The following is a 24883-nucleotide window of genomic DNA, read 5'->3' on the forward strand; positions in this document are numbered from 1 at the left end:
TGCCTTGTTTTCAAATTTCAGGTGGCACCATGTTCCTGAAGTCCATTGATGCTTCCGCACATTCCAAAAATGACACTTACCTATGTGAGGTTATAGAGGAGGTCATATATGAAGTGGGTGAGGAGAATGTAGTACAAGTGGTGACCGATAATGCAGCAAATTATGTTGCTACAGATATGCAGGAAAACTTTTGATGGAGAAGCACCCATCTATATTTCGGTCTCCATATGTCGCCCATTGCATTGACCTCATGTTGGAGGACATCGATAAGATTGCATGGATCAGGACATGTGTAGAGAAGGCAAAAAATATTTGCAAATTTTTATACAATCATGCATGGGTCCTTAACTTAATGAGGCAATACACGGGGCAAAAGGAGTTGGCTCATCCTAGAATCACTAGATTTGCCACTAACTTCATCACACTGCAATCCTTGATTTGGAGTAAGGCAACTTTGAGACATATGTTTGTTGGTGAGGAGTGGACTTCCTCATCCTATGCTACAAGTGTTGCAGGAGTTGATGCCGCAGATTGCATTTTTGATGAGCCAGGCTTTTGGACCCCTTGTGCTGAGATTGTGAAGGTAAAATTTTTAAGCATTCTACATTATGTTTTAAGTTTTAAGTTTTAATTTTTATTCGTATTTTTCTTTTATTTGCTTATTTTCATTGACAATTTCACACTTACATTAACTGATATTAGATATTGTTTCACATTATTTGTAGTTCATTGAGCCCTTGGTAGTTCTCCTACATGTTGCTGAAGGGGAGAAGCTTGCAATGGGCTACATATACAAGGGCATGGATAGGGCCAAGGAGGGCATCATATCTGCCTATGAAGCGGATAAGAGTAAGTATCGTCCCATTTGGGATATCATTGATAGGAGATGGCAGGCCCAACTTCACAAGCCCCTTCATGTAGCTGCTTATTACCTCAATCCGGCATTCCATTTCTGCCCTGATTTCAAGGCGGATGAGGAGGTTCTTAGTGGGCTCTACTCAGTGATAGAGCGAATGTCGCCTAGTCATAGCAATAGTATAATCCAGGAGCTAGAGGCCTTTTCTAATGTAGAAGGGGAGGTCTTCTCTCGTCAGCTTTGCGAAGAAAATCGGACAAAAATGCAGCCAGGTAAAATGTATATTTTAAGAAATTAAGAGCATAATTTTAATTATATGTTATTCAATTTATTATTAAATATTAAATGAGGCTTCTTTTTTTTCTTTTTTCTTATCTCAGATAGGTGGTGGCAGATGTTTGGTCCTAAAGCACCAAATCTTCAATGGATAGCCATTCGTAATTTTGAGCTAGCCATGCAGTGCTTCCGGTTGTGAGCGCAATTGGAGTATGTTTAAGCACATACACTCCAAGAGGCGCAATAGACTGTCTATGGAGAGGTTGAATGATCTAGTCTTTGTTCATTACAACATCCGTCTTAGACAAAAACAGGTTATGGACCATGACACCACCCCGATCAAGCTAGAGGAGGTTGATCCAAAATCTGAGTGGATCAGTGAGGCTACAGATCCTATCTTTAGTGACGAGGACTTAGATTGGATCGACCAGGTAGATAGAGAGACTGAGGCTGTAGCCATGGCAGAGGAGGAGGTTAGAGTGCGAGCAGAGCCAGAGCCAAAGCTAGAGCTAGACATAGTTGATGTTGGTGAGGATAGAATGGAGTCACGGGTAGAGAGTATGACTGTTGAAGCATCCAGGACCTACCTTAGACGTGTTCGTAGCAAGGACCCAGGCTCCTCTGAGCCATAGACTTGTAGTTGTTTTACTTTTGATATATGTGTGGAACATTTGAATTTTGATGTCATGGATTTCAAATTCCATGAGTTTTGTAATATTTTTACATTTGACACTATTTATATATCTATGGTTGCTATTTCCTTCAGCTACAATTTGCGTTTATACTAATGTGATCAATGTATACTTGTGTATGTGATCAAATTAGCTTCTATTTGATGATGTTATTGTGTATTTAAGGTTTGTTTAATAAAGGGTGCATGAAACAAGTTTTAAATCCTTTAAAACCGCTAAATTTCTTGGGTTTTTCACTTTGCCGAGTCCTGGCCAATTTGGGTCCCGAGTCCCGAGTCGATTCACCCTTGCCGAGTTCGCACCAATTCCAAGTCTTGTTTCTATGGTCTTATCAGATCTACACTTCTTATTCCCTTCAATATCTCCCCTCAAATGAGGTTCTCTTCTCTGTTTTATATCTAATGTTTGAGGGAGTCGCAACTTTTCATTTCATGTATTTTGACCATATAATAACTTAATTAAAATTTGATTATATTTAATTATATTCTAATTTAATTTTTATTTTTTATCCTTTTATATTTTAATTTTATTACTATTATTTATTATTAAATTCTATTTCAAAGTGGGGACATTACATGTAATGTCTCGTTTTAGTTAATTCAGCATATGTAGGCTCAATCCTTATTTTCTCGATAAGGATAGAAATATATTTTTTAATAAAAGGGCCATGAGTTGGGAAAGTAGAAGTAAAAATAGAATAATAGTAATGAAATAATAATAATAAAACGATATTTAGTTTCAGCACATGGAGTGTGTTTTCATAAAAGCATGTTGTAACACTCAAAACACTGGGCAACTTTATCATGATTGATTCTATGACAAGCTTATGACAAATTATATGACAAGAAATTAATGGGTTACATGGCAAAGAGGGACTATTATTGGGAAGAAGTCTCACTAATATTTTAATTGTTAGTTTTGAAGAGGAAATGGGACATTAAAAATTGTGCCCTCCTGCTGCTATAAAATAAGGTACTTGCCTAGCCTTGGAGACAACTCCAATTTTTCATATAATTTCTATCATAATTTGAGCCTTGGAGACAACTCCAATTTTACATATAATTTCTCTCATTATTTGAGCCTTGGAGACAACTCCAACTTTTCATATAATTTCAATCATAATTTGATTATGTTCAACTACAATTCAAGGACGAAAATCCTTGGGTTTAAGGATCAAAGGACAAAACCCTTTTGGTTTTCTAAGGGCATTCTCATCCAAAGGTTGTATTTGTGCAGATCTCTCTGTTTTGTTTTGACAGCAAGTTTTGTATTTTTGAAGCAACAATATACTGTAATAGCAAATTTGATTCATATTTATATTTTATTTATTTGAGATATTTTAGCATATTTCTTCAACTTCAGCATATTTGTACTGTTCACTCAATTTTTTGCTACATCTTTTGGGCATTGTTGTTTATTTAAATAAAATACATAAAAAATAATTATTCATCCACCCATGCTCTCACCTTACCCTCATAGGATTTTGGTGATTAGAAAGTTCTAAATAATAATATTTATTCACTATATGCTCAATCTTGCCTTCACAAAACCTTGGTGATCAAAAAGTGGTAAATACTAAAACTTGTGGATAACGTCACAATGATATCAGAGCTAACACCCTATGAGTGTGTAAATCATGGATTGCATTTTGAGAATTCTGACAAAAGAAAATAAGGCAGATCTTTCTCAAGACACCTTGATGGGGATTCAAAGGAGCCAAGATAGAATGATAGTCATTGACAAAGGGGCAAGAAAGAATGATAGAGCTATTGTTTCAGCTCTAGAACAACATGCTCACCATCATTCCTTTGCAGAATCTAGTTCCAGCTAGAACATCACAAAGAGAAGAAAGTTCATCTACAAATAACCAACTAGTAGTTAGTTCCATCCCAAAATCTATTAGGCCCATAAACTTGTAAAAAGAAGAACAATAAAAAATAGAGCTACAAGAAGCTACAATGGAGCAGATCATCAAGCATGTGTTAGTCAAGTTAGCAAATCAAGATGTAAACACTAGCAATGGCACACTTGTACTTATTTCAAGGGCTAGAACAACATGCCCACCGTCAATCCTTTGTAGAATCTAGTTCCAGCTAGAACATCACAAAGAGGAGAAAGTTCCTCTACAAATGACCAACTAGCAGTTAGTCCATCCCAAAACCTATGAGGCCCATGAACTTGTAAAAAGAAGAAAGATCAAAACTAGAGCTACACGAAGCTACAAAGAAGCAGATCATCAAGCATGAGCTAGTGAAGTTAGCAAATTAAGATGAAAACACTAGCATGGCACACTTGTAGTTCTTTCAAGGACTATCTACAACTCCATAGGTGAAATCTTGGTGGTTAAGAAAGGATTAAAGGCTAAAGACTTCACCTGATTCAACGTCACCTTTGTTGACAAGTTCACTATCTCAAGCATCAAGGGTGCAGCCATGCATCAACTATCAAGATACATTAAAGATGCTAGCCCCACCTTTTATCATAGTTGAGGAAGCCCAAAAGTTTTGGAGCCTCAACTCTCAATGGCACTTGGACTAACTTTGCAACATTTGATTGGTATGGTAAAGGGTATAATTTGCCAAAAATGTTGTAGTATTCATTTCTCTCAATTCCAAAATTATTGCTCTTGTATAATGGTTTGGGATGTTGGTCTGCTCAAGAAATCCACCTACAGAGGATGTATCTAGGAAAAACCAATGATATTTGGACATCCAAAAATGCATTGTTTGTGGGCAAGCAATTTCAAGAAGGGCAGATTTGTAATATCCCTTTTTAATTAATTTAGTTTATGCAGGCCTAATCCTTATTTTCCAATAAGGATATAAAAATATTTTTAAGAAAGGGGCTATGGGTTGGGAAAGTAGAAGTAAAAGTAAAATAAAAGTAATAAAATAATAATTAATTTCAGCATATGGAACTGTGGGTTTTCATAAAGAGGTGTTGTAATCCACTACTTAGTAATTTCATCATGATCGGTTCTATGACAATTTTATGACAGATTATTAATGATGAGTTACAAGTTGGCACTCATGACATAGTGGGGGGTATGTTAAGAAAATAATCTTATTTAATTTATCAATTACTATTTTGAAAGAGAAATGGAGCATTGGAATTTGTCCCCAAAGGCCATACATTGAAATGCTTGGTTGCATTTGAAACAATTGCCAATTTTCTCACTTTTTTGTCAAAGTTTGAGCCTTGTGTTCAATTGTCAAATTCAAGGATGAAAACCCTTAGATTTGGAGATCAAGGAATGAAACCCCTTTGATTTCTTGGACATCAAAGAACAAAACCCCTTTGGTTGCCTAGAGATTGGAAGAGGAAACCCTTTCAAATTCCCTAAAGAAATTGCATACAAAGATTGTATTTGTGTATAAACTATAAAAAGCTTCTTTGTGCTTTACAAGCTAATATTCTATATTTCTAGAGCAATAATATGTTGTAGAAATGATTCATATTTGTCGGTTGCCTATTTGAAGCTCCAACAGATTTGTGAAGAATTCTATTATTCATGCAATTTATTGTTATATCTTGCAAGCATAGATGTTATTTGAATAAACATATAAAATCATTATTATGCTCTCACCTCACCCTCATGGGATCTTGGTGATTAAAAAGTGGTGAACAACAATATTTACTCACCATATGCTCTCACCTTGACCTTATGGGACCTTGGTGACTAGAAAGGTAATATTTAATATTAAACTTTGTGGACATCACACAAAGAACTAAAATTGTGCATGCTTGGTGAGTCTATCCACTACCTCTATAATCAGTTTTTTTTTTTCCTTCAAACTTGGGCAAACCTTTGATGAAATCCATGAAAACCTCTTCCCAAATCCCACCTCTAACTTGTAATTGATAAAGGTTGCAAGAGATTTGGAGTTTTAATTGTCCCCCATTTGTTTTGCTGACATACCATGCATCATGCCACAAATTTCTAGACTTCTCCTTTGAGCCCTTCCCCAAAAAAATCCCAAGTCTTCAAGAAACCTAAATGCACACCTACTATGGAAGCATGGAGCTTTTCCAAAACCTTAAGCTTGAGGGTTGAGTTCTTACATAGTTACAACTCCTCGTGCCACAATGCATCTCCCTTCCATGTAAATTTATCTAACATGCTTGGATCTTGTTGGGGATTTTAATTGGAAGTTTGTGTATCTATGCCCTCCCATTCTTCTTGTGTCTCCTACATGCAATCTACTTACAGTATGGAAATGGTCCATTGCAGCGGCTTTGTGGAATCATCCCTCTAAGATAGAACATCAGCTACAACATTCTCCTTTCCATTCTTATATATGATCTTGAAGTCATATCCTAACATCTCTGCAATCTATTTTTGTTCTTCTAACAACCTTTGTTCCAATAAGTACTTGAGATTACCATGATTTATCTTCACCTTGATATTTTTATCCATTAGATATGGTCCTCACTATTTGACTCAAAGAAACGAAACTCGGACTCGGCTCGGACTCGGCAAGGCCAAATCGGACTCGGACTCGGGACTCGGCGTCAGACTCGGCTCCAGACTCGGCTGGACTCGGGAAAGTGAAAAACTCAAAAAATTTAGAGATTTTTTAAGATTTAAAACTTGTTTCATGCACCCTTTATTGAATACACCTTAAAGACACAATAACATCATCAAACTCGGCTCATTTGATTACATACACAAGTATACATCAATCACATAAGCATAAACGCAAATTGTAGCTGAAGAAAATAACAAACATAGATATATAAATATTGTCAAATGTATACAATATTACAAAACTCATGGAATAAAAAATCCATGTCATCATATGATCATCATCAAATGTTTCATACAAATACCAAAGGTAAATACAACTACAAGTCTATGGCTCAGAGGAGCCTGCACCATCCGGCCCCAGCCCCCTGCGAAGGCGTCTAAGGTAGTTCCTGGATGATTCGACTGCCATAGCCGCTCCCCGTGACACCATGCCATGCTCACCAACATCAGGAACATCCGTGTCACTATCTGCCTCTGAATCTCCTGTCTGTGCTCGTGCTCTCCGCTCCTCCTCTGCCATGGCTACAGTCTCAACCTCTATATCTACCTGGTCGATCCAATCAATGTCAGACTCGGAGGTTAAATTTTCTCTACTTCTATCGACACAATTTCCCCCATATTTTTCGACGGGGGTTTGGCGGCAGCGCCCCCAAGGTGGGGTCAAGGGGCAGTGCCCCTTGCGCGCTTCCTGTCGCGATACAGGGCGAGGTCGAGGGGCAGCGCCCCGCAAGGCCAAAAAAACTTATTACAAGTCTGAATTAGGGTTTCTTTGAGAGTCTTCCTTAGGGCCTGGTTTTGCACTTGTTGCTAATTGGGTCTTGCTTGGTGAGTATCATTCTTGAAGGTCCAAGCTAGGTCAAGTTGGTGAGTGATAAAGTCTGGAATGTCATCCTGATCTTCAAATGCCCTGAAATTTGGCTAAGTCTGGAATGTCCTGATCCTGAAATTTGACTAAGTCTGGAAAACTGAAGAATCCTCCAAAAACTAGATTTTGCAATATAACTCCTGGAGGCCCGAAACCACTCTCAAACATCCTGACAGTATATATGGAATATAACTTAAAGTATAAGAAAGAAGAAAGATATAAGGAAATGTCACTTATACTTAAATGTTATATTCCATAAAATAATCCTGACGGAGAGACCAAAATGTCAAATTTCGCCCTTCCAAAAAAACTTATTACTTTTTAAAATGTTTTTTTTTTGTCATTTTATTAACCCAGCCAGTAGCCGAGTCTGGGGATCAGGACTCGGCGAGTCTGGCGATTTTGAGCCAAAATCGCCAACTCGGCGAGTCTGGCGAGTTTACTCTCCAGACTCGGCCGAGTCCGAGTCCGAGCCCCTGGGACTCGTTTGGCCTGACTCGGACTCGGACTCGCCGAGTTTGGGCGATTTCGGGCGATTTTCGTTTCTCTGATTTGACTACATTAAGGATAGCCATCATTTCCTTCTCATAAATGGGCTTCAACAAATTCTTACACGACTCTCAATGCCATCCACTAAAGCATCACATTCCACAACTAATGTTGTTGAAAAATTTAGGGTTGTTGAAATTGGAGTGTTGCACACGACTTCCTTTAGTTTCTCTAATACCTTAGCAGCTACCTCATTCCACTGGAAGGAGTCCTTCAATAAGGTTGTGAGTGGTGTTGCTTTGCTATGGTAATCTTTTACAAATCTATGACAATAATCTATAAGCCCTAAGAAACTCCCCTAGGTTCTTGAAGATCCTAAGCACTTACCATTCTATCGTGGCTTTGATCTTGTGAGGGTCCACCTCCTTATATGAAACAATATGATCTAGGCACACCATCTCTTTGATCCCAAAACACATTTGGATGGCTTAGCATAAAGACGATGTAATGGACACCCCGGAATGCCCAAAAACCATACCAATTGCTGCTAGGAATTTTATCAAACAGTTTGCATCCAACTCCTTATTTCTCCGTTTAATGTTTTAAATTCTCTTATGCCTCCAGAAATGAAATGTTGGTTTGTTTTACATGGAATTGAAATCACAGAATATGGACAAGAATGAAACTACAATAATATGCAAACTGAAAATTGAACTACTGCTGATAAGATGTTATTTTCAGATTTTAATAAAATCAAATACATGGCAGATTATCAACTCACTAATTATTCCAGCATTATTGACATAATACTCCAGCAATCATTTTCAATCTTGCTGCTACAGTGACATGAATAGTAACCGCGTGAATAGTACCCATGTGAATAGTAACCACGTGAATAGTACCCACGTGAATAGTGTTGCAGCAATATTAATTTGTCTTCAACATCATAAAATCATCTCCTCAAAATGGCATAAGCATCGAAAAGTAGGGAAGAAGATATGAACAAACATTAAATCTGCCTGTAGCTGGAAATGCACCCAATCTGCCTGATAATGAAGCTGATAGCAATGGATTCCAAAGGCCAAACCCCAGGGGAATGACGTCTAGAATGTCACAAGAGAGGATAGACGTCCTCTAATGCCAAGAATGGATCTGCAACTCACACATACCAATTCTTCTCATATTCAACATGCTGAATGAAGCCACAAAAGCTTCCTTTTATTCTTTCTCCAAGGGTCGACCCAACTCACTTAAGCAATGTGGAATAAAACATGTGCAATATAAAACATATTAAAATATTCACTTATGTCTCCCTTAGATGCCCCTTTGATTTGCACACATCCCCATAAAATAAATATTAAAGTAACACTTTAGTATTTTACAATTAAATTAAATGTTACTTTAATAACACTTCAGGCATTAAAATATACTAGCAATCGGACTCCGAATAGCGCGACTGATAACTTGTCAGAAAACTCTCGCCAAGGAGTATCGAATCCAATCACCAAAACTAGCCTCCATTGTGTCCTGTTGACTTACTAAAAATAGTAAGTATGCCCGAAACTAAGTAAATCAACTCCGTTTTGGCCTGAACTGGAAATGACTAGGCCAAAACACTCTAGGATCCCTTTAAACCCTTCGTTAGCCCTCGGGACCATGTAGAGCTAGGCTAACGCACATATGCTTGGTCAACTACTAAAGTGGGGACATTACAGTCCGCCCCCCTTGAAATTGCTTGTCCTCAAGCAATCTCAATACAACCTGCTGTATCACCTGCTCATTCTCCCATGTAGCATCTTCCTCCGGCAGGTCTCTCCTTCTGACCAAATACTCCTTCACTATCCTGTTTCTGAGTTTCCTCTCTCTGGTGTCCAGAATAGCCTCAGGTACTAACACGAGCTTCCCCTCATCATCCAAAGGGGGTAAATCTGCAGAAGGTACTACACTTTGACCAATAGCTTTCTTAAGCCTAGACACATGAAATACATTGTGTACCCGACTGCCCTTTGGAAGCTCAAGCTCATAGGTGACTTCGCCCACTCTGCGAATCACCCTGTAGGGACCATAAAATCTAGGCTTCAGCTTCTCTGCTCCGCTCCTCTTGAGCGATGACTGCCTATATGGCTGTAGCCTCAAGTACACCATATCCCCTACCTCAAAACTGCGTTCTACCCTGTGCTGATCAGCATACAACTTCTGCTGATTTTGAGCCTGTTGTATGTTCTCCTTGAGCGCTCTCAAGATATCCTGACTATCTTGCAATAAGTCTTTGGCTTTGGGCACCCTACTGTCTCCCAAAACCAAATCCATGAAGCTTGGTGCTTCATAACCATAAAGTGCCATGAAGGGTGCCATCTTGATGGACATATGATATGTAGTATTGTAACAGTACTCTCCCATATGCAACCATCTAACCCAAGCCCTCTGCTGTGTAGTCACATAGTTCCTCAAATATCCCTCCACCCATTTATTCACAATCTCTGCCTGCCCATCTGTCTACGGATGATAACTAGTGCTGGGTGTAAGATCTGTGCCACACAACCTAAACAACTCTTGCCAGAAAATACTCATAAATTTACTATCTCAATCACTGACAATGAATCTAGGCAACCCATGTAACCTGAATATCTCTCTGAAGAAAAGATCTGCCACCTGTGCTGCTGTGTAAGTGGATGGAATAGCAAAGAAGTGAGCGAACTTTGTTAAGCGGTCTACCACCACATAGATGCAATCTCTCCCTTGCACTCGTGGTAACCCAGTGATAAAGTCCATTGAAATACTTTCCCATTTCCTGTCCGGAATGGGAAAGGGCTGTAGTAAACATGCAAGAAACGTGTGCTCTCCCTTATTCTACTGACAAACTGCACACTCCCTGACATACCTCTGAACATCATCCTTGAGCCCCCTCCATGAGAACCGCTCTCGGATCTGCCTATAGGTCTTGAAGACCCCTGGATGCCTAGCTGTTGGCGCATCATGAAATACCTTCAGTATCGCCTCTTTCAACTGTGATGACGGAATCAAATAAACCCTGTCCTGAAATCTGATCAATCCATCTATCACCTCATAGCGATCATCCCGTATAGTACCTGAAATCAAACCAGAAGCCCAAGTATCTCCGACATACTCTGCTATAATCTTATCCCTCCAATCTCCTATAATCTCTGCAAGAGCACAAATGTGAGGTCTTCTGGATAAGGCATCAACTACTACATTCTTCTTCCCTTTGACAAACTCAATGTCAAAGTCATAAGCCTGCAATTTAGTGACCCACCTCTGTTGCCTGTCATTCAAGTCTCGCTGGCTCATGAAATACTTTATGCTGTTGTGATCCGTCTTGATCACAAACTTCCCTCCAACTAAGTAGGATCGGAATTTGGCCAAGGCATGCATGATGGCCAACATCTTACGATCATAAATAGAATAGCTCCTCTCCACACCTCGGAGCTTCCTACTCTCAAAAGCGATGGGGTGCTTCTCCTGCATCAATACGGCTCCAATCCCATCTCCTGATGCATCACAATGAAGCTCAAAAGGCTTCGTGAAGTCTAGTAAAGCTAGAACTGGGCATGAAGACATCACCTGCTTGAAATGCTCAAAACACCTTTGTGCTGCCTCTGTCCACATGAAGGCCCCCTTCTTAGTAAGATCTGTCAAAGGAGTAGCTGTCTGAGAAAACCCCTTAACAAACCTCCTATAAAAACCACATAAGCCAAAGAACCCCTTAAGCTGAGTAAGGTTCGTAGGCGTGGGCCAATCAACAATAGCTCTAATCTTTTCGGGATCCATCCGAACTCCCTTTGCACTAATAATATGACCAAGGTACAAAAGCTCTGTCATCCCGAACTCACACTTAGACTCCTTGGCATACAGTGACTCTCTCTCCAAGATAGATAGCACCTCCTCAATGAAAGATCCCTGATGGATCTCTTTTACTAATCTGCTGTAATTTTTATTATTTTAAATTGATTTTTCCTGCTTATTAATATTTTCTTTCAGAAATAGACAGAAGTTGCAGAAGGGTTGAATTCTTTTTGTATTTTGATGATTTTTCAACAAGTAAATAATGAAGTACAAGTACATGAACAAAGTACTGAAAATGAAGTTCATATACAGCCAAAACAAATTCGATTCAAGGCAGATTTCTGAATATAAAATCAAATATTTGACCAGATGAAGATTTCCAATAATTTCAGGAAGATTACAATCAGGAATAATTCCAACCTGGATGCTGAAAGAGTAACATAACTAGGAATGAAGTTGTGGCAAGATTCCAGCCCTCCAAGTGCTGCACGTGGGAAGGAAAGTGGCTGCCAGGTACAGTCGTACCGCTGCTAAGTACACCCAACTGGTTAGAAACCCCAAACCCCACGCTGAACTCTGTCAGAATTGCTGAACCTCCAGAAAGAATGCCGTACAATCTCCAAGATGCTAATAGCTGCAAACAAATCCAAACCACTGTATTGGGGGCTACGTCCCAAACAGGCAAGGCATTGGGGTTGGCGTCCCAAATGCTGAAAAGCTCTTCCAGAGCCAAATCTCAAATCCAAGATGTAAAATGTGTAAAAGATAATAAGAATTAGGTCTCAACTTCCTTATAACACCTTCCCACTAAGCTCAAACCCTAAAAGTGACTCAATGGGGCGTTTAGGGTTAAAATGTTATATTTCTCATTTTAAGTTGTCAAGTGCATAGAAAATGACCTTTTTTCAAATATAAAGAAATCCGTTCACCGAAAGGATCTGAGTCAAAAGAGAAATATTTAGAAAAGTCCAAGACCTTTCCAACGAGCTATCACACCAAGGGATACGCATCCGGATGAGGCCAAAAACCCCTTATCACTCCAAAATGGCTATAAACATAGCCTTATTTAAATAATTAAACGCTAACTTAAGAAATATTTAAATATATTAAAAATATATCCCAAATAGCTGTAGAAGGCTCAAATGACTCCAAAAACCTGAAACGGAATTTGCCACCTGTCTGTGACTGAAGTCGGAAATCATGGATCAACTGGCAGTCTCATCCCTAAAATCTAGGGATGCTCCTAGAAACTAGGAAACACACCCAAATCTCTTGAAACTGAAACCATCTAAAAGGTCATGAATAACCTCACGACTGGCAACTGTCACGACCTCCTAAAATTTAGGGATACCCTCTAAAATTTAGGGATACCCCCTAAAATCTAGGAACAGCTCCAAACTGGCTCCAAACTGCCTGTAAAGCCAAAATCCAATCACTATATGCACTGAATGAGTCCCAATCAACCTCTGCTAGCCTACGAGACTCCAATGATAGGCCAACTCCTCCGTCTCCGATGTCCACTCTAGAAAGGGGACATGACACTCAAGATGTTGCAAATGCTCCTCCCATGTCCTGCTAAAGACCAAAATATCGTCAAAGAAAATCAAAACGAATCTCCTCAAATGCTCCCTGAACACCTGGTTCACGCAACTCTGAAAAGTAGCAGGAGCATTGGTTAGCCCAAATGGCATAACCATAAACTCGAAATGACCATAGTGACACCGAAAAGCTGTCTTCTCAACGTCCTCTGCCCTCATACTGATTTGATGATACCCTGATCTCAAATCTATCTTTGTGAAGAAGCATGCCCCATGTAGCTCATCTATCAGCTCATCTATCCTCGGAATGGGGTACCTGTTCTTAATAGTTTTCTTGTTCAAAGCCCTGTAGTCAATGCACATGCGCATTGTTCCATCCTTCTTCTTGACCAAAACAACTGCTGAAGCAAAAGGGCTTTTGCTTGGCCTAATGTGCCCCATCTCCAACAACTCCTTGATGGCTTTCTCTATCTCATCCTTGTGTTTTTTGGGATGACGATAGGGCGTGATCATAATGGGCTTAGCCCCCTCTTCTAACTCAATGACGTGCTCTATCCCCCTGTCTGGAGGAATGCCATGTGGAATACTGCCAAATACCTTGGCATGTCTATCAAGGATGTCCTGCATATCAGGTGGATGACTCTTAACCTGTGGCTCTAGTGATGCTGGCATAATCAAGCACTCCGCTGCCCACTCAACACCATCATGTCTGAACAACCTCTCCATCCTCCTCAAAGAAACTACCCTACAACTGCCATCTGATAATCCTCTAAGTACCACGGTCCTACCCTCATGCTGGAACCTCATCTCTACTCTCTCCATGTTGAGAGTAAACTCTCTCAACGATGCCATCCAAGTCATCCCTAAGATGACGTCATAATCACCCATGTCCACAACATAGAACTCATCCTGAAGCTCATAACCATCTCCCAGTCTGATGCGAAGATTTGTAATCTTCTGTGTGCATAGTAACTTGTGACCACTAGCTACCATGACTCGGAATCCTGGATGTTCTTCAGTTTGCCACCCTCTCCTAGCCACTAACTGTGAATCTATGAAATTATGTGTAGCCCCAGTGTCCAGCAAAGCAACCACCTTCTGTCCCCATATGGTGCCACGCACCTTAAAAGTAATTGCCTTTTGAGCACCTGTCAATCTAGCTAGGGACTTCTCATTCCCTGAACCCTCCTCAGTGGCACTGCTCTCACCATCAGACTCTGACTGCTGCTCCTCATCCTCTGATTGTGACTCCACAGAAGAGAAGTACTCCATCTGGTTGGCCTTAGCCTTCAGAGGACACTTGTGAGATAAATCCCACGGTTCCCTACACTGAAAACATAGTTTTTTCCACCTCAACTCGTTCAGTGTCTCATTGTCTAACCTCTTTGATTCTTTTTTCTGAGGTTGAGAATCCCTATGTAGAGGTTTATTATCCTTATCCTTCTTGAAGTGTGGATCCTTAGGAGTGAACTTACTCCTAGAAGTGGAAGGTGCAAGATCTCTCGCCTTCCGAATGGCATCCTGCAATGTGAGGGGATCATGTCCCTTCACCCAACCACGAAGAGGCTCTGAAAATCCATCCACAAACAGTACAATCAACCTCCTCTCCGAAATGTCTGTAACCAACACTAATAGTCTCTGGAAATCTGAGATGTAACTGTCGATAGGACCCCACTGTCTCAACTGAGCTAACTCCTTGAAATGGAGTTCTGGATCCTTCGTATCAAACCTGTCAATCAACCTCTCACTGAACTCTGCGTATGTGTCTATCTGATTATGGCCCAATGTGACCATACCATGGTGCCACCACTCGTGTGCACTCCCATCCAAGTGCAATGCAGCATACTTAATCGCATCCTCCTCAAGCATGGGATTAAGCTGAAAATAAGTATCTAATTTCTGGACCCATGTTCGTGCTGAAGCCTTTCCTGTGCCATCATAGTAGGGAATAGACAACTTTCCCAACTTCTTCCTCATCTCATAATTCTGTTGTCGGTTTCCTCTCATGGGCATATTCTTGAGTCTAACATCCATATATTCCCTGAATGTCATCTCAGCCTGTAGCTCAGGGCTAGAGTCCCTCCAATCATCCATAATCATATTTTGAATCTCTTGCTGTGTAGGACCGACATTATTTTGGTCATTCTGTCTCGGAGGAAACTGTGGCATGAGTGGTCTCGTAGTAGAAGAACCTGCTCTAGCATATGTCCTGGTTCCCCTGTTAACTGATGCATCTCCATTACCTCCATTACCCTGTCCACCTCCCTGATTAGCATTATTACCCCGATCGCCATTATTACCTCGGTCTGCTCTAGTCAAATGTTGTGTAAATGCTATAGCCATTTGCTGCAACGTAGCCTAGAGCTCCCTCTGACCCCTAGCAAGATCATTGAGCATCTCCCTAGTGCTAGGTTCTCCCCTTTCCCCATCTCTGTCACCCATGGTTGGTGCTGAAAAAGGGTTACCCTCCTCTTCAATCTCTGATGAATTCTGTAGGTTTGTGTTTGACCTGTTTCTCCTCAAGTAATACTGATGTGCTGGATGCATGAAACCCTCACAGGATGGCAGGAAAAACAAGCTCTGATACCACTGTAATGGACACCCCGGAATGCCCAAAAACCATACCAATTGCTGCTAGGAATTTTATTAAACAGTTTGCATCCAACTCCTTATTTCTCCGTTTAATGTTTTAAATTCCCTTATGGCTCCAAAAATGAAATGTTGGTTTGTTTTACATGGAATTGAAATCATAGAATATGGACAAGAATGAAACTACAATAATATGCAAACTGAAAATTGAACTACTGCTGATAAGATGTTATTTTCAGATTTTAATAAAATCAAATACATGGCAGATTATCAACTCACTAATTATTCCAGCATTATCGACATAATACTCCAGCAATCATTTTCAATCTTGCTGCTACGGTGACATGAATAGTAACCGCGTGAATAGTACCCACGTGAATAGTGTTGCAGCAATATTAATTTGTCTTCAACATCATAAAATCATCTCCTCAAAATGGCATAAGCATCGAACAAGTAGGGAAGAAGATATGAACAAACATTAAATCTGCCTATAGCTGGAAATGCACCCAATCTGCCTGATAATGAAGCTGATAGCAATGGATTCCAAAGGCCAAACCTCAGGGGAATGATGTCTAGAATGTCACAAGAGAGGAGAGACGTCCTCTAATGCCAAGAACGGATCTGCAACTCACACATACCAATTCTTCTCATATTCAACATGCTGAATGAAGCCACAAAAGCTTCCTTTTATTCTTTCTCCAAGGGTCGACCCAACTCACTTAAGCAATGTGGGATAAAACATGTGCAATATAAAACATATTAAAATATTCACTTATGTCTCCCTTGGATGCCCCTTTGATTTGCACACATCCCCATAAAATAAATATTAAAGTAACACTTTAGTATTTTACAATTAAATTAAATGTTACTTTAATAACACTTCAGGCATTAAAATATACTAGCAATCGGACTCCGAATAGCGAGACTGATAACTCGTCGGAAAGCTCTCGCCAAGGAGAATCGAATCCAATCACCAAAACTAGCCTCCGTTGTGTCCTGTTGACTTACTAAAAATAGTAAGTATGCCCGAAACTAAGTAAATCAACTCCGTTTTGGCCTGAATTGGAAGTGACTAGGCCAAAACACTCCAAGATCCCTTTAAACCCTTCGTTAGCCCTCGGGACCATGTAGAGCTAGGCTAACACACGTATGCTTGGTCAACTGCTAAAGTGGGGACATTACAGATGATGTCATTCCAAAGTGTCCAGAACTTGATTCTCATGCCACAAGTGTTATTCCCATGTTTTGGTGTGTATTAAAATGTCATAAAAATATACCAAAACATTTTTTTGTAGAGATGGCCTAAAGATAGTGTTCATCAAACTCTAAAATATAGATGGTGCATTCATGAGGCCAAAGTTGGTCACCAAAAATCATCGTTGCCCTCATGGATTTTGAAAGTTGTCTTATGCATATCCTCATCTCTAATTCTGATATGATGCTAACTAGAATGAAGATCAAGTTTGGTAAAATATACAACACCTTGTAGCTCATCTAACAAATCATCAATTACTATAATTGTAAACTTGTCTTTGATGGTGTACTTATTGAGCTAACTATACTTTAGACATATATGCCAAGTGTTATCTTTCTTGTGCACCATCACTACTAGAGAGGAATAAGCACTTTGACTATGCTTGATAACACCTACTTCTAACGTCTCTTGTACCATCTTGTCAATCTCACTTCTCTATACATATGTTGATGTTGGGTGGTTGGCTCCCTAGTACTAGCTGAATGACATGATCACAATCTCTTTGTAGGTGATTCTTTCCGTATGTCCACAAACCCTTGGGCCTTGGCAATGTTGGATTGCCTCAGGACTCAGAAAGTCTGCCAAGTACCCAAGAATTGCTGTTTTCAACACACTTCCCTCAAACACCCAACAAAATGTTTCATGTGATTTGGACTTAAACTTCCATGAAATTTGAATCTTCACGTTCTGGTATCAAAATAAATCAACCAAGTTTTTCATGCTAAACACAATAAGAAACTAACAATTATAGCCTTTGGGTTGTGATCCAGTCTTAGGAAGTTAGCTTACACATCATTGGGTCAATGTTTCAAGTTACACTGACAACTTCACAATAACTATGGCACCCAAAGGATGACTGTAACATTCATTTACAAAAAGGAAAGAAATAATACTATTTATTGTTTTCAGCTGGCAATCTTTAGCACTAATCATGTTGTGGTGCAGGGATAGTAAATAAATACTTACATCGGAGGTACAAATTAATCGCATGGCTTAGAAATCCAGTGCCTGAAACTCCAGTTAGAAGGGACGTTATAGGGACAAAGGACATAGATATCACGTCAGGAGAAGATGGAATTGTTGTGATCCACTGCTGGTGACTTTGAGCAGACTCAAGACCACCTCTCCTCTTGTAAATCTTTATTATATCCTGCATACAGAATGTGGACTAGCTTAAATGTTAAAAATAAAATAGAAAAAATTGTTGGCAACATGTTTTTGGAAAGAGAATACTAAGTTCAACATGCTAAAACTCTCATGAACCTCGCTGTGCATATTGACAGAGAAAAATATTTACCTCTTTTACTGAAAGTGATGTAGAGACGTTTGAGTCCACCAAACTGAGATGGTTTACATTCACTAAAGAATATACAACCTAAAACAGGAAAATCAAGTGAATGGCCTCCAAACTGAAAAAAATACTTGGATGTTTGCAATTTATCAGGTGGTAAATGACAAAACAAATTCTGAATGAAAGAGAAATAACTAGAATAAAAGAGTTGCTTAAGAGTATGACTGAGAAGATAATAGCAACGACAGTGCAAACCAGCTACCCAACCAGCTCAAAATATGATAATGAGCAGCTTCCCTGGAAGCTCAAACTATGACAATGATGGTTATTACAGCAGGAAATGCTTCTTTTGCACTTCTTTCTCCTCAGAACCAGTATCCCAAAGATATCGACTTCTTAAAAGAGAAGGGCATGATGGTCTCTAAATATATATTACTAAGATCAAATTGCTTTCAACTTTGTAGCACGCTCATTTTCTCCTTCATCTTGCATGACTTAATAGCAATACCTAGATGAGAAATATTTGCGCCATAAGCTCCATGGTAGGGCAAATAGAGACCATATATGTTGAAGTAATCAAAGGATTTAGAATGATCATATTGGGAATGGTTTAGTTACACAAATAGTTCTTTCCTCAAGTTAAAAAGAAAAGAGAGGAAAAAATCCAGACTATGCATTAAAGAGTAATGATTTCAAAGTGCATTTCCCAATAACTTAAGTCAAAACAAGATAACTTTTGAATTCAATGTCCCTTTAGCTGAGATGTAGAATCATATTACATGGAAAGCTATTGTAAAAATATCCTACTAATTTGTTTTGCAATGCTAACCCATGAATGTCATGTCCCCTTTTCCTAAATTATCAAAATAATTATATAAATAAATTTAACTTGTCAAAAAGTAACTTCACTTTATATTTTTTAATGACGATACTTTAAAAAAGTGGTTAAAAAGGAATTATAAAGATCCACTAGTCCTAAGGTCCTAAAAGTAAGTGAAAAGGACACTATTATTTTATAACTTAGAGGGAAAAAGTAAAATAAAAAATAAAATATTATTTTCCCTTAAAAAGTTATAAAAGGAGCTTTTGTCTGAAGAAAAAGACTTATTGCTCATTATATGAATTTTATCTCCAAAGAATGAACGTGAGTTCTTCTTTTTCCACCTAAGGACAAAAACCATTTTGGCAAGATTGTTTTAGAGACGAAAACCCTCCTAGCCATTTGAGTGATTTCATGTAGATCACCAGAGTGCTGAATGCATCAAATTTCTTAATATTTGGTATTTGTTGTTTGGGTCGCAAATTTTGGTTGTAGGTTTGTGGTGTTTTCAAATTGTGAAGATTTTATATTTCTAGTTGATGCTTGTGGTGTGGATATTTCAGAAATGCAAAAAGATTATTTTAGTGTGTTTCCACTTTCCAGTTCTGTGTGGAAGTTATTCCAATTTGTTGGTTTTCTAATATTTTAATGTGAAGAATGGTTTTTTGAGCTCCTGTGCTATTTTCAGTTTATCTATAAGTTAGTGAAAGTTATCTAAAAATTATTCTATATATTTTATTTGATTTGAAAAGTGAACCAACCTTATAAATTTTATTATTATGGCTGGGCTAACTTGTGTTGTACCACAAAAAGGTAATGATTTCTATATTCAAATATTTGAGCGCCAACTTTTTACAGTGGAGAACTGGTCTAAAGCCTTACCTTCCCAGCCACGCTAAATAAGATTTTAAATATTTATATTTGAAAATTCATATAATATTTGCTAGGATTTTATATTATTTCCTAAAGCTGTTGAGCCCCATACATTTAAGGTTGACCGTTGAAGTGTTGATTAAACCTGGCTGGACCTGCCATACCATTTTCAGTGCAGCCTATCTTGGCTTTAAGCTGGTGTCTAAGGAGACAAGCCCAGACAAATTTTGACACAGCCTTTGTGTGGTAATTTTCAAAAGTAATTCATGAAATATGTGGAAGTGCTGCCATACTTCTCTTTACCTGTCATAGACTTTGGAAGACTTTTTAATATTTTTAGTTAGCCGGACATTGTTGAAACATTCTATGATAAGTTTCTGACCAGCTTCTAATCAGAGCCCTTTGGATTGTATGGATTGTTCCTTATTGCCGTACTATTTTATTTGCCATGATTGCTGAAAGTAAATAGAATTTCGGTTAACTCAGTATTTGGTATTTGGTATTTATCACTTATCCAATCATATCATTTCATGAGAAGGCGTCCAGATTCAATGCACCTAAGCTCATCTATCAAAAGAAAATAATTACCACATGGGCACAAAGTTTGATGTACCTACCCTCATCATCTATTGGTCAAATTTTCTAAAAGGGACATGTGTCCCCTCAAATGTAATCATGTCATTGGTCAAACATTAAATGCTTTGTAATTGGTTCAACAAACCCTAATTAGGGTTTCTATCTTGTAATCTTGGCCATTGATCACAAATTGATCTGAGCCACTGAAATGTAATGAGAGCACTATAAAAGGCCTGACTTCATTTGTAAGGTTAATAGTTAGAAAATAGTGAATACTTGTTCTTCGGGTGGGACTGCCATAGAAGACTGATTTTCTGATTGGACTGATGTAGAATGTGCCAAACTCAGTTCTAAACAAAGCTCCTCAATCTGATTTTCTGCTTCTTGAAGGGCTACTTGAGTAGCCTCCAAGGAATCCTTAGTATTCATAAGCTCGGAGGGAAGATTTTCGGCTTCCTCTTCCTTCTCAATGCATCTGAATAAATTACAGCAAGATCAAGGAAATGATCTCGATCTGAAAGTAGAATTAAATAATCTGATTTCATTGTTTCAACAACCTCCATCTATAAGAATTTGACAAGAAAAACAAAATTTGGAAAAATACTGCATTTGTATAGTCAGTCTGAAAACATTTTGAATGAATTGATGGATTTCATGTAGAAGTGCATTCCAATAAAATTTTAAAGCTCCTAAGCCTTACAGGTTCGCAATTGTCACTGATTATAGTATGAGCCAACAAACACACAATCCATTCTCCATGGTGGGTTGCTTGGTCAAAGATTTAGGCAGGATGTTATGCTGTTGCATATGGGGTCACAATTGCTGTTGTTGTTGCTGAAGATGAGAACACTGCACATGCTAGGCTAAAGACTGCAACAGTTGTTGTTGCTGTTGCTATTGCAAAATTCTCGTTTGCTAAATAAGAGCTTGCAATTCCAGAGTGGGGCACTGCATGGATTATTCCCTCTGAAGTGGGGCAGTCAACACAGTCTTAGGTATCTACAAAATTTGCTGAACTGCTTCTTGTTGTAGCCCATCTTCTTGTTTTACAGGCTTCAGCATTTGATCATTCTTGTCAAGTTTGAGAGACATAAGGACCTAACCAGAAAGTTGTTGTCCAGGCTGCTGACTTCTCTGTCTGAAGCTATGTCACAGGGTTCACGTATTTAAATCAAAAACTTTGAAATACAGTAAGACTAAAGAAAAATAGAAAACATCATTTTAGTTCACCTAATAATTCGTACAGTAAAATATTCAGGGTTTTTAGTTAAAATATATTTTAGAAACTTGTTTCAGTCTGTTGCTCGCTGTTGTAAACATGTTGACCTCTTGCTTGCTCCAGCTGAAGATTTTATTTTAATTTTTGTCTTTCCTACTTCCAAAGCCTGACTTTCTATACTTGTGCTTCAATGTCCAATCAATGAGCCAGGCAAGCCAGAAGGACTGAAGCATGGCAGGCAATTAATCGTAATGAAAGCAGCATGTGGTTCAGTAGGGGCAGCTCTTCCAGAGCAGGTTCGATTTCAAGTGTGGGCTTGTGTTCCCTGATTCCCTTTCTATGCCTACAGTTGATTATTGGGTTCACTTTACAAACTACAGTAACATAGAAAAGCATTGGCCTCTTCAAAGGAAAAAGATAAATTCTCTTTATTGGCAAAACAAATATATATGCTATAATTTCACATTCACAACTAAGATAAGCTACACAAATAGAATTAAAATGCCAGATCAAAAATCCCATATGCACAAGAACATTATATGTTTTAGTCTGTAGATCAATCTCCTAGGTTTCATTTCCTGTTCCCTTAAATATTTACCAAAAGAAAAGAGTTAAAGAGTGTAATATTTACTTACCATTGGCTTTAACATTCTTAGATTTGTTGAAGATTGGCAGAGTCGGTTATCACTTCTAGTCTGAGGAAGACAAATGTGTAAGTGGCCTAATCGGCTAAGATAGAGTGTTAATCAGATTCCTACAGGCCGACATAGATAACATAAAGGTTGTGATAATTATTGTGATATAATAATTATATTGATAGGCATTGATAATATAATTATTATGATATAATAATTATATTAATCATATTATTAATATTATTGAGATTATATAATATAATTATATTATATTATTTAATAATATAATATAATTATTGGACCAAGAGTGGTGACCCTTAGTGAAGGGAAGCCACCAATATATATAATTGAAGTAATGAACACATACAATGAATTGATGGACAATATGTAGATGGGCACCCATATGCAGCAATTAAAGAAAGAATCAATACCTGTGGTAAAATCAACAAGATTGTTGTTTTGCATTTCATATCATTGTTCTTTGTTTCCAAATTTATGCATCTAGACCATCAATACCACCAGAAGTGCATTGCCACATTACTAATAATACAGATTTAAAATGTGAAAGAATATTACCTTGTCTTTTCTAGAGGTTTCCTTGGACAACAAAGCAAACTGATCATTGGCATCTGAGAACCGTTTATCTGCTATCGTTTTTAACAATTTCTGCACTTCTGTTGTTTTCAGATTTGAAGGGTACTGTTGTTTAACATAAATCACATCTTTCCCTCCCATCTTTACCCCAGTGATAACATGAGTGCCATACTTCTCAATAAATCTGAAAAGAATTAAGAGCAGTCAGCATCCATATCCTGTTTTATAACTAATAAAAATTTGAATTAGGTGCATCCTAAGATAAAGCAATAATGTCCTTCAAGAGAAGAAGTCATTCAACAAGGAAGATAAATAAATCAAACAAAAAAGAAAAAGAAGAATCCCTTTATTCATTGGGTTCATTTTACTGGGTAAATATGCATCAGCGTTTCTCTCATTTCCCAGATGGGGGAATGGGGTGAGGGCATGCAGTTTTGATGATGGCAAAATATTTGCTGGATTTGGGGATGGCAGAGGGAATGGATATTTAAAAAAAAAATTAAAAAAATAAAAGAAGAAAAAAATTTACAAAATAAATGCAATATTTTGTCATTGCAATAACAATCCTCCCATTTTTACATTTTTGGGGTTTTTTACTTTTTAACATTTTTCCTTAAAAGTTACTTTTTCCTGCTCTTATGTGCACCAAATGGTCACAACAATCTCCAGTCCACGTATATATAATCACAACAACATCCAAGATGTATCCAAATGATATACAATAAACTAGAAACAAAGACCATTAAAGTTCAAAATGGCACCACTGTAGGATGATAATATGTTTCTTACAGATATAAGCCAATAAGATAAACAAAATGATGGAATTGTAATCATGGAAGTGTTTCATCTAGAGAATATGTTCCCTCCCTCTGTATGTATGCATGTGCACATGCATGGAAACCTCCATGCACGTTATAAGCATTCCACCAACTTAGATTACTATTAATAAAGATTTTCTTTTTCAAGATTTCAGTGCTATTCTCTGATTCATCACTAGTTTATGTCCCTTCAAAAATTTCAGATTTTAGCCAACAAAGGGGGAAGATGCATTCTGGATAATCAGATTTTAGATTTCAGAACTAATAATTTTTAGGTATCTTCCAGCTATTATATAAAGATCTAGAGCAGGAACGCAATAGTGGTTTCATAGCAAATTTTCTAACTAAATGAAGGAACACCAATAATCAGTGATCCTCTGAATTTCAGGGATGGTGAGGGGTGATATGTCATGTCCCCACTCTAGCTTAGTCTAGCAGAGACATGTGAGTCAGCTTATTATGGGGTCTTGTAGGCTGACAGGGTTGGACAGAGACCCGGTATGGTTATTCAGTGTTGGAGACTTGGTGTTCTAGCAGTTATTGATCAGTTGGGAGACATTCCTTGTTTTTAGGAGGCAGTTCCTACTTTTTAGGAGGTTTGATCATGCCCAAGGTTGGGTCTCCATGAGATGCCTCTTTGGGTTCAGTTTCAGAGAGATTGGGCTTGTTTCCTAAATTTTAGGAGCATCCCTAGATTTTAGGGATGAGACTACCAGTGAATCCTTGATTTCCGACTTCAGTCATAGACAGGTGACAGGATGATTTTAGGGTTTGTAATGTCAGTTGGGCATTTTGTGGCTATTTGGGTTATATTTTTAATATTTCCTAAGTTAGCGTTTAATAATTAAATAAGGCTAAGTTGTTAGCCATTTTGGAGTAATAAGGGGATTTTTGGCCTCATCTGGATGCGCATCCTATTGTGTGATAGCTCGTTGGAAAGATCTTGAAATTCTTTAAATCTTTCTCTTTGGTCTCAGGGCAATTCAGTGAGCGGATTTCTGTCTATGAGGAAAAAGGTCATTTTCTAGTAACATGACCACTTTAAAATAAGAAATTATAACATTTCCACTAGACCACGCCACTTGGAGACAATTAGGGTTCGATTTGCAATTGAGAGGGGTTATAAGGGGATAGGAGCTTCATTCTATGGGTATCTTTTGCATAT

The 24883-nt window shown here is 38.3% G+C and overlaps 1 protein-coding gene across 2 annotated transcripts in view; it reads right to left on the bottom strand.

Moving 5' to 3' along the window:
• The window catches only part of LOC131058345 (MACPF domain-containing protein At4g24290), a 165606-nt gene that overhangs the window by 62387 nt on the left and 78336 nt on the right, over positions 1–24883 (bottom strand). The window contains exons 3-6 of one of the 2 annotated variants that reach the window (XM_057992215.2): positions 22883–23084; positions 22307–22366; positions 18190–18267; positions 17859–18042 (exon numbers count right to left, since the gene is read on the bottom strand). In XM_057992215.2, the coding sequence (XP_057848198.2) occupies positions 17859–18042; positions 18190–18267; positions 22307–22366; positions 22883–23084 (524 nt within the window). The remainder of the gene's footprint in view (positions 1–17858; positions 18043–18189; positions 18268–22306; positions 22367–22882; positions 23085–24883) is intronic. The other variant, XM_057992216.2, reaches the window with a different exon arrangement.

Source organism: Cryptomeria japonica, chromosome 3 (assembly GCF_030272615.1).
Source record: "Cryptomeria japonica chromosome 3, Sugi_1.0, whole genome shotgun sequence".
NCBI lineage: Eukaryota > Viridiplantae > Streptophyta > Pinopsida > Cupressales > Cupressaceae > Cryptomeria > Cryptomeria japonica.